This window comes from Garra rufa, chromosome 15, assembly GCF_049309525.1.
Source record: "Garra rufa chromosome 15, GarRuf1.0, whole genome shotgun sequence".
NCBI classification, from domain to species: domain Eukaryota; kingdom Metazoa; phylum Chordata; class Actinopteri; order Cypriniformes; family Cyprinidae; genus Garra; species Garra rufa.
The window spans coordinates 44,782,357-44,793,130 of NC_133375.1; the positions used below are offsets into that span (position 1 = coordinate 44,782,357).

The 10,774-nt window shown below is 33.4% G+C and overlaps 1 protein-coding gene across 1 annotated transcript in view; it reads left to right on the forward strand.

Moving 5' to 3' along the window:
• cep120 (centrosomal protein 120) overlaps positions 1-10,774 on the forward strand; it is a 48,354-nt gene that overhangs the window by 17,609 nt on the left and 19,971 nt on the right. Inside the window, exons 11-16 of the mRNA XM_073819337.1 lie at positions 927-1,109; positions 3,609-3,702; positions 3,803-3,946; positions 5,424-5,513; positions 8,874-8,966; positions 9,043-9,204. Coding sequence (XP_073675438.1) covers positions 927-1,109; positions 3,609-3,702; positions 3,803-3,946; positions 5,424-5,513; positions 8,874-8,966; positions 9,043-9,204 — 766 coding nt within the window. The remainder of the gene's footprint in view (positions 1-926; positions 1,110-3,608; positions 3,703-3,802; positions 3,947-5,423; positions 5,514-8,873; positions 8,967-9,042; positions 9,205-10,774) is intronic.

Here is a 10,774-nt window from a genome sequence, read left to right on the forward strand (position 1 = left end):
CAATTCTAAGTTTATATCACAATTTTGACTTCATTTCTCAGAATTTTGCGAGTTGCGAGAATTTTCGCAAATTGTGAATTGTATCAATTCTGACTTCATTTCTCACAATTCTAAGTTTATATCACAATTTTGACTCTCCACAAACAATTGCATATGCGCAGAATAGCGCCAATGTATCTAGGTTTAACATTTAAACTAACATTGTTTTATACTTGAATTGTTTATTATCTTTAAATTTTATTTTAGAAAAGTTGTGGTGATTTGAGAAGACAAATTGATCAAACAGATTATGATCTGTCTTCTGCTGGGCGCTGTTCATTAAAAACAAAAAAACAACAAAAAAAACTTATATGTGACCCTGGACCACAAAACCACAATAAGGTTAAATTTGACAAAACTGAGATATATACATCACATGAAAGCTCAATAAATAAGCTTTCTATTGATGTATGGTTTGTTAGGATGGGACAATACATCTATTTGAAAATCTGTAATCTGAGGGTGCAAAAAATTGAAAATACTGAGAAAATCACCTTTAAAGTTGTCCAAATGAAGTTCTTAATGCATATTACTAATCAAAAATTACATTTTGATATATTTATAGTAGGAATTTTACAAAAAATCTTCATGGAACATGATCTTGTAATGATTTTTGGCATAAAAGAAAAATCAATAATTTTGACCCATACAATGCGTTTTTGACTTAAGACTGGTGTTGTGGTCCAGGGTCACATATAACAAACAAAAAATGCTCCAAACGGTTTTTCTAAATTAACGTACTAAAAACAAAACCAAATATAATCACGTTGCCATTACATACAAAACTGAACTATTTCAATACCTGAAACATTAGTATAAGTTGTTTTAGTTAGAAGGGGAAAAAAGCTGCTGTCTTAATTTGATTGTGAATCCTTGTCTGTGTTCAGGGTTCCTCTGATGGTGGAGATGTGGCACAGAGAGCCGAGTTCTGGAGATGTTCTGCTGGGTTCTGTCAGCATTCAGCTGTCTCGTCTCCTCAGCTCAGAGAAAACACGCTTCCTCGACTCGTCCGGCCAGCAGCGCTGGAGACAGAGCTGTTCGGAGAGGATTCCCATCACGAAAGCAGACGGGTTTGTGCAGATTTGCCAATGAAAAAGGCTTATCTAAATTCTAATGAGCAGTGTAAGATGTTCATGAGAGCACAGCGGGAAGTGTTGAATCATATTCTGTTCAATCCCAGAAGGACATTGTACCTGCAGCACATAGAAATCACCTCTAGATGGCCACCTTAAAACACACAGTGCTCAAAAATTTTGATTTAAAAATATAAGAATGATTAAATGTATATTATGGACAAACAACATGTTTGCATTGTAACAGTTTGATCAGGAAGAAAAAGAAATATAAGAGAAGTAGAATTAAATAGAATAGAAAATAAACAAAACTAGAAAATTTTAATAAAATTAAAATTCTTTTTTCCTAAATGTTGCCCTTGTATTATAACAAAAAGGTTCATTGCATTATTATTCAGTAGGGCTTTTATATGTGACCCTGGAGCACAAAACCAGTCTTAAGTTGCTGGGGTATATTTGTAGCAATAGCCAAAAATACATTGCATGGGTCAAAATTTTTGATTTTTCTTTTATGCCAAAAATCATTAAGAAATTAAGTAAAGTTCATGTTCCATGAAGATGTTTTGTAAAATTCCAACTGTAAACATATCAAAATGTAATTTTTGATTTGTAATATGCATTGTTAAGAACCTAATTTGGACAACTTTAAAGGTGATTTTCTCAGTCTTTTTGATTTTTTTGCATCCTCAGATTTCTGATTTCAAATAGATGTATCTCAGCCAAATATTGTCCTATCCTAACAAACCATACATCAATAAAAAGCTTATTTATTGAGCTTTCATATGATGTATAAATCTCAGTTTTGTCAAATTTAACCTTATGACTGGTTTTGTGGTCCAGGGTCACATATAAGAAAAAACCTTTGCGTTTATTTATTTATTTATTTAAGGGATAGCTTACCCAAAAATTACCATTCTGTCATCTTTTTTCTTTTTTTGTAGCAAAAAAAGATATTTTGTATAATTTTGGGAACCAAACAACCTTAAGGGAGACACTGCAGGCAAAAACGCAGTTTTTCATGCACCTGTCAAGTTTGAGATTTTGGGCTTTTTGGTTTTTCATGAAGTGTTTTTTCAGACTAGTGGAAAGAAAACATACAAAGACACTGTTAAGTCTTTCTTTTATAGCACTTTATCTATTTGTGTCAATAGATTTCAATCACAATACAGATTTTTAAAGGCCAAGAGTTTTTTTCTCCTACACTGAGCCATAAATCTCCACTTCAGCAGCACTTACACACACCACACTTTACATTTGTGTTCCTGTCTATATCCTGAAGGATTTTACAGAGGGATTTGTTCAGATATAATTTGCTTGATTTCATACAACATTTTATTCCACAAAAAAGGTGTCCATAAAAACATAGTTTTTCCTGTCTGTTGCAAGCTTTTTCCGAATTATGGAGTGACAAAATGTGATTCACCACATCAAGTAAAATTTTAGGCTACATGACAACAATTTGTGTCTGTTGAAGCTTGTTTCTGCCATGGATTAAATAAATAGAAAAGATAATTGCAACTTTTTTTTTGCAATTCTGAGAAAAGTCATAATTGCGTGATACAAACTCATATTTTTGAGACACAAAATTATGAAAAAAGCTCAAACATTTGGGATCAGTAACATTTTTTTATGTTTTTTTTTTAAATAAGTTTCTTATGCTCATCAAGGCTGTGTTCATTTGATCAAAAATACAGAAATAAATGTGTATTGTAAAACATTATGAATGTTTTTCTATTTTAATGTACATAATGTAATTTATATCTGTAATTAAATTTTAATTTTAATGCTGATTTATTATCACTGTTGGAAACATTGTGCTGCTTAATAGATTTTTTCAGGTTTCTTTGATCAATAAAAGGTTCAAAAGAACAGCAAGTTTTTAAAATAGAAAGATTTTCTAACAATATACAGTGCTGTTCAAAAGTTTGGGGTCAGTACATTTTTATTTTCTTTTTTTGAAAGAAATAAATACTTTTATTCACCAACGATGTATTAAATTAATAAAACGTGATAGCATAGAATTACATTGTTAGAAAAGATTTACTGTTTTTTAACTTATTCATCAAAGAATCCTGAAAAAAAAAAATCACAGGTTCTAAAAGGCAGCACAACAGTTTTCAACATTGATAATTCTAATAATAAATCAGTGTATTAGAGTGATTTCTGAAGGATCATGTGACACTGAAGACTGGAGTAACGGCTGATGAAAATTCACCTTTGCAATTCAGGAATAAATTATATTTTAAAGTATAGTAAAATAAAGACCATTATTTTAGATTGTAAAAACATTTTGCAATATTAATGTGCTTTTTCGGTATTTTTAATCAAATAAATGCCACCTTGATGAGTAGAAGAAACTCATTTAAGAAACATTACAAATCTTACTAATCACAGACTTTTGAGCGGCAGTTTAAAGATTACATCATGATTTCCTGTTTTATCTCGTGGTGGAAATACATTTGCATTTGATGTTTAAACTGAATTGTGTGTGTGTAGGTCTGAGAAGTTGGCTGAGCTCTGTTATGCCAGCGTTCTTGAAGATCTGGGGTTAGTGAAGGCTCAAGACGTCCTCGTCTCTGAATCGTCACAGGTGCGGCACTTTCAATTGATTACTGACTCCAGCTCTTGTTCTGTACCTGAATGTTGATTTGGCTTGCACAGCAGAATTATTGGTAATGTTTGTTCATCAGGGGCCGACGGCAGCTCTGGCTCCTCCTCCTCAGGGTCCCAAAGGGGCGGAGACTGTCACTCGACCTCGAGAGACCCTGGAGTACAAGGCAGCGCTGGAGCTGGAAATGTGGAAGGAGATGCAGGAGGATCTGTTTGATAATCAGGTGTGGATCTGTTCATCAGTCACTGATTTCAGATCGAACACATCAGATATCAAATGTATCACGAAAACAATTTTCATTGTCAATTTTTAATTAAGGTGCTATAAAGAAGCACTAACTAGGGCTGTCTAAAATAATGAAAAAGAAATTCAAATTTTGTACTTAAATATGATTTGAATTTAAACTGCATAATTTTAGTTGGGCTAAAATTTAAATAAGCTTTTGGCTTCTCTCCTGATGCCAAGAGGGTGCACTGAGCAAAATATGACTAATGCATGTTTATTCGAAGCAATAAAATGTTTCAAATAATGTTTATAAACCAGTTATAATTAGTTAAGTTGCTTAACCCTGTAAGTGTCACCGGCACTCTTCGTTTCGTTGTCATTGTTGATCACATATTTTAGTAATCATCATAAATTATATATAATTTTAAAGCTTGAAACCTCAGAATTACCATTTATAAATCAGACATTCCTTTACCATGAAAATGGCACTTTAAAATCTAGTGGGTGGAGTCAAGTGTCATTTTAAAAAAACATCTTTTATAATCAAAATTTTTTATAATCTTGACAAAATACATATTGTCTCAAGATTCCACATTTGGTCTTTTTTTTTTTTTTGAGAAATTTAGACACAAATTAAATGGAATTTTGATGGCACCTGGTGGCTGTTTGTGGTATAACGCTCTAAATAAAGTCTCACAGGAACCTCACATTTTTTTCTGTCAACTTCAAATTTGGAACATAACTTATTTAGACATAAGGCTTTAATTTTATAGTCGTTTTGGATTTAAAAAATATTTTGTAAAATGTTTATGAACATGGGTGAAAACTTTTGACCAGAATGGAGATGTGTACATTTTTCTTTTTTTGCTTGAATATCATATTTTTTCATTTACTACTGCCCTCCAGAAGACCAGTTAAATTTGCCCTGATCTTCAAATTCCAAAAGTTTTCAACCCCCCACCCCACCAATGCATGTTTTTTCCGTCTGGAGCATCAGTGAGTGTCTGAACCTTCTGTAATAGTTGCATATGAGTCCCTCAGTTGTCCTCAGTGTGAAAAGATGGATCTCAAAATCATACAGTCATTGTTGGAAAGGGTTCAAATACACAAAAATGCTGAAAAACCAAGGAATTTGTGGGCATGAAAACTAAAGGGGTAGTTTAACTGTTCAGGACAAACAAGGGACTCATCAAAAACTATCACTAAACAAAAAACACAGCTGTGGATCATTCAGGCAACAACACAGTATTAAGAATCAAGGGGATGTAAAGTTTTATTCATAAATTCAACTACTATTATTTTCTCTCTTATTTTGGTAAAATAATTAAGTTTAACCAATCATAACGGAGGTCATTTACAGAAGTGTTGATCTTCAGGGAACAAATAAAATGCTATGGATGTCTACTAGAATTTGTTTGCTTTAATATATTTTGTCTTGCATTAATAATGTGTTGTTGTGTTTGTTTTGTCCTCAGCTGAAGCAGAAGGAGTTGAGTCACATGCAGGCGCTGGCGGAGGAGTGGAGGAAGAGAGATCACCAGCGGGAGGCGCTCATCAAGAAGAAGGTCAGACACTGAGGATTGTTTCAGAAACCCATAACAGGATTAGTTCACCTGAGATGTTTTTGTTTTTCAGGAAGTCAGGAAAATATTTTTTATATTTAATTATATTTATATATATATATGTGAATTTTTAGTGCTGTAGTCCCTATTGTATCTATGTTTTCTTATTATTTTCATCCAATGGGAGTCTATGGCAGCCCTATGAACAGAACATAGGAAAATGATGACATTTGGCACACTTGTAGTGATGGCCTTGAACCCCTAATTCTAGAAAAAATAAAATTAGTACAGCTGATTCCTCTCCTCATGCTGATCACATTCAATAACTTACATTAAGACTTTACCCATTACAGTAGCAGGTATTTTGAAAAGTACAGTTCTGTTTTTTTGCTTCTCCTCCTTGAAAGTTGATCTAATTCTTCCCAAAATTGGCTCAGATGATGTCTGGACTGAGCTGCACAGATATGACTGAATTTATTTTTTTTATTCACCTTTGTTCAAAAGTTATAATGTCACAACTTAACAAGGTCGAGCCAGAATTGGTTCAGAGGCTGTATCTCGGCCAAACTTTGATCAGTTGAAACGAAACTTGGTAAGCCTCATCAACACCTTGATCTGAGGGTCCATGCCAAAGTTGGGTGATGAGATACCAAATATGCACAATTTTGCTTATAACTTTTGAACAGTTAGTCTGAAAATCATTATATTGGTGTCTGCTTGCAGCTATATTTAGGGGCCAAGCCCAAATGGCTAGAGCCCCTATTGTATCTGTATGTTTTCTACTTTTTCTTATTCATTTTGTCCAATGGGAGTCTATGGCAGGCCTATGAAGGGAACATAGTAAATTTGTGAAATTTGGCACACTTGTAGTGATGGCTATGAATAGTGATCTGACAAAATTCGTGGTGTCTAGGACCAACTCTGTAATGCCACCACTAGTTCAAAAATTCAACATTTAAATGGTAATAACTATTGAACCCCTAATTCTAGAAAAAATGAAACTTAGTACACTTGATTCCTCTCCTCATGCTGATCACATTCAATAGCTTACATTTAGACTTTACCCATTACAGTAGCGGCCATTTTGAAAAAGTACAGTATTCTGTTTTTTTTTTTTTTTTTTTGCTACTCTTCCTTGCAAACTAATCCAGTTCTTCCCAAAACTGGCTCAGATGATCTCTGGACTGAGCTGCACAGATATGACTGAGCGGATTTGTTTTATTCACCTTTGTTCAAAAGTTATAATGTCACAAAACTTAACAAGGTTGAGCCAAAATTGGTTCAGAGGCTGTAACTTTGATCAATCAAAATGAAACTTGGCATGACTCATCAACACCTTGATCTGAGGGTCCATGCCAAAGTTGGAAACAGCACCACCTATGGGTCATGAGATACCAAAAATGCACAATTTTGCTTATAACTTTTGAACAGTTAGTCCAACAGTTAATCCCAAAGGGCTAAAGCCCCTATTGTATCTGTACATTTTCTTGGTAATAACTCTTGAACCCCTAATTCTAGAAAAATTAAACTTATTACAGCTGATTCCTCTCCTCATGCTAATCACATTCAATAGCTTACATTTAGACTTTACCCATTACAAAAGCGGCCATTTTGAAACGTACAATATTGTTTTTTTGCTACTCCTCCTTGTAAATTGATCCAATTCTTCCCAAAATTGGCTCAGATGATCTCTGGACTGAGCTGCAGAGAACAAATTTTTTAATTCACCTTTGTTCAAAAGTTATAATGTCGCAAACTTAACTAGGTCGAGCCAGAATTGGTTCAGAGGCTGTATCTCAGCCAAACTTTGATCAGTTGAAACGAAACTTGGTAAACTTCATCAACACTGTGATCTGAGGGTCCATGCCAAAGTTGAAAACAGCACCACCTATGAGTTGTGAGATACTAAAAATGCAAATTTTTGCACACATTATATTAAAAAAATGTTTTTCCAGCACTTTTGTGTATTTGAACCCTTTCCAACAATGACCGTATGATTTTGAGATCCATCTTTTGACACTGAGGACAACTGAGGGACTCATATGCAGCTATTACAGAAGGTTCAAACACTCACTGATGCTCCAGAAGGAAAAACCATGCATTAAGAGCCGGGGGTGAAAACTTTTGAACAGAATGGAGATGTGTACATGTTTCTTATTTTGCCTAAATATCATATTTTTTTCATTTAGTGCTGCCCTTCAGAAGACAAAATAAAATCAAGTCTTGCATGATGCAGCTTTATAAAATTGTGTGTAATGTGCTGTTTGATCTGTATTGCTGCTGGATTATAAATAGGGGTGGGCATAGATTAATTTTTTTAATCTAGATTAATCTAGATTAAATCTTGGAATTAATCTAGATTAATCTAGATTAAAATGGCTAATTTGAATTCTGCTGAAGGCATTCAGAATATGTGTGCTACCCAAATAATGACTTAAAGTCTTTGAGAATGGATCATAAAGCTCATAAAGATGTTCTATGATAATTTGTTGATGAAAATAAATTATGTTCAATTAGATGTACTTGTGTTTACTAACTAACTAACAATGAAATTATTTTTTCTACCTATTAGATTGTGTTTTTTTAACGTCAACACCTACCCAGCCCATTACATGTTACACCGTACTTTTATTTTGACAGGTTGCCGTGAAGTTTCTGTGTCATACAGTATGATATGATGCTAGGTTTCTCAAATGAAACGGTAAAAGTGACACTCACAGCAGTTTGGGAGATTGAGTTTATCTGTTCATGTAAGATGAAAATGCCAAAAATTACCGGGAGCGTCACGTGTGTTTCAGTATGCGTGTAGTAAAAGCTCGTCTCCGCAATGCATACATACAGCTAGGCAAACGGAACATATCGGATTCATCTTAAAACGGTCTTTTTGCATTTCAGTTTTCACATACACTAGTCCATATCGCGATTTGAATTAAGTGACTGACCAACATTCGATTTTTAATCCAAAAAACGACGAATTTACGTGGCATTTCGCTATAGTAGATCCGGTTTTTATGAATGGAGGACGACGCGATCCCGTCTGTGTTTTGGCGGAGGAGACCTAAACGCGCGAACATATTCTATAGTCTTCGGTATACATCCGCGTTAAACTATCAAGGTGAAAGTCATCATAGCTTGCGTAGTTTAGACCCAGCTCCCAACCCAAATTTGAGAATAGATTAACGGCGATATTTTTTTTATCGCGCGATAAGAGTTTCACGTTAACGCAGCACGTTAACGCCGATAACGGCCCACCACTAATTATAAATAAATGTTTTTAGCTATATTTATGATTATTTTTATATTTCATTTTAAATTCTTTTTTATATATATATATATATTTTTTTTTTGTCATTGTTTTTTCAGGAAATGGAGTATAATCTTCTGGAGGAGCAGCTGCAGAAGACTCTTTCTGATCTGGAGAAGAGAGAGAAAGCTTTAGCTCACGCTGAGATGGAGGTGAGTCTGAATCCTCTGAATGATCTTCAGAGTGGTTTGATTGTGTTTCTGAGGTGTTCGTCTGCTCCTCGTTTAGACGCAGCGGCTGCAGCGAGAGATGCGCGCAGAGCACGAGTTCAGCGTGCGAGAGCTGCAGGACAGCGGCCGGCGTCTGCGCGAGGACTGCGCCCACCAGGTGGATCTGGAGAGGTCGAAGGTCAAGCAGCTCGAGGATCAACTGGCTCAGCAGCGACAGCAGGTAAACACAGCCAACACGACCTGTGACAATGATCTCTGGTCTTTTAAAGGCACGAGCCAGGAGGGGTCAGGTGACCCTGGGGTCACGGGGTCAGGAGATCACCCCCCGCTGATGTCAATACGCACTAATCCACTCGTTCTTAAGAGAGGAGTAAAGAGGTTTACTGGTAATCCAGTGAGGCTAATAGTGTAAATGAGTGATAGTGTGATGTTTGTTTTCTGGTCTGCTCTTAAACTCAGTCACCAAAAAAAAAATATTTAAAATATTTTCAGTCACTATTCCTATTGTAGAAATGCTGTATTCACTAAAGGTTGTATTTACACTAATGCACAGATCTATTTGAACATAACAGTTTTATCTTGTCTTTAATACATAAGTATACATTCAGTACACTTCTGTACCATAGACAAACTATTGTATTTTCTTTTTTTTTTTACTTTTTAAAAATAAAATATTTAGTAAATAATGTTAATTGTTATTAAATAATTAATTATTAATAGATTAATAAATTACAAATATTATAATTTTTATATAATTATTAATGTATTAAAAATAATATTAAATAATGAAATAAAACAATAGAACATAGCCTTCAAATATTATTCAGTTATGTAAACATCGCATTAAAATATAATTAAAAGATTTGTATTTATTTTTATATTTTATTATATCTATTTATATACATGTTGTTATTAATCATATTTATTTTTATAATTAATTTAAAAGTATCATCATTTTTATGTTAATTATAATTTTGTTAAATGTTATTTTTCCATGTTTTTGTCATTGTTTTCACATAGTTGGTAGTTAAACTAACTTGAAAACAAAAACAAAAACTGTCAATAGAATGTACCATAAAAGTTATTCCACTATTCTTAATGTGTGTGTATATATATATATAAAATGCTAAAAATAATTATATCTTTATATATTATACATAAAAAATAAATTAAGTGATTTTAGTATTTTTCATCTAGATGAATTGGCCATGTCCTTAAATGTCATGTAGTGCGACCATGATTTATATTAAAATTAATTCATTTCCTTAACATCCTCATATTTTTGTTCTATCATAAACTATAAAAAGTTAGCAGACTTATTTTTTCTGTAAATTGCATAAAACTGATAAAATATCATTCACTTACGCATATTGTAGCAGTGATTCATATTTCAGCTACAGACATGAGATATTTTATTTTTAATTTGATACAGTTATGGCTATTAATGGTCGCACCGCATGATGAGTGGATGCTATTTTTTATTTTTTTATATTGTATATTGATTAAACACACACCGTCTGAAATGACCCAAATTGCATACAAATCTATTCCAAATTATACTGAAAGTATTTTATGTGGCATCAATTGAATATAAAAGCACAAAAACTGCCAATCTGGGTCATATATATCTATAATGGAAAATACTCTGCAGTGGTTGCACCACATGATATTTCAAATTCAGTCAAAAATCAAGCACAGAATTGGCCACCAAATCAAAACAAGCTAGCTTCCCACAAAAGGTCACTAAAATTTATAATAAAAATGAATTATATTCATAGTTTTTTTTATTC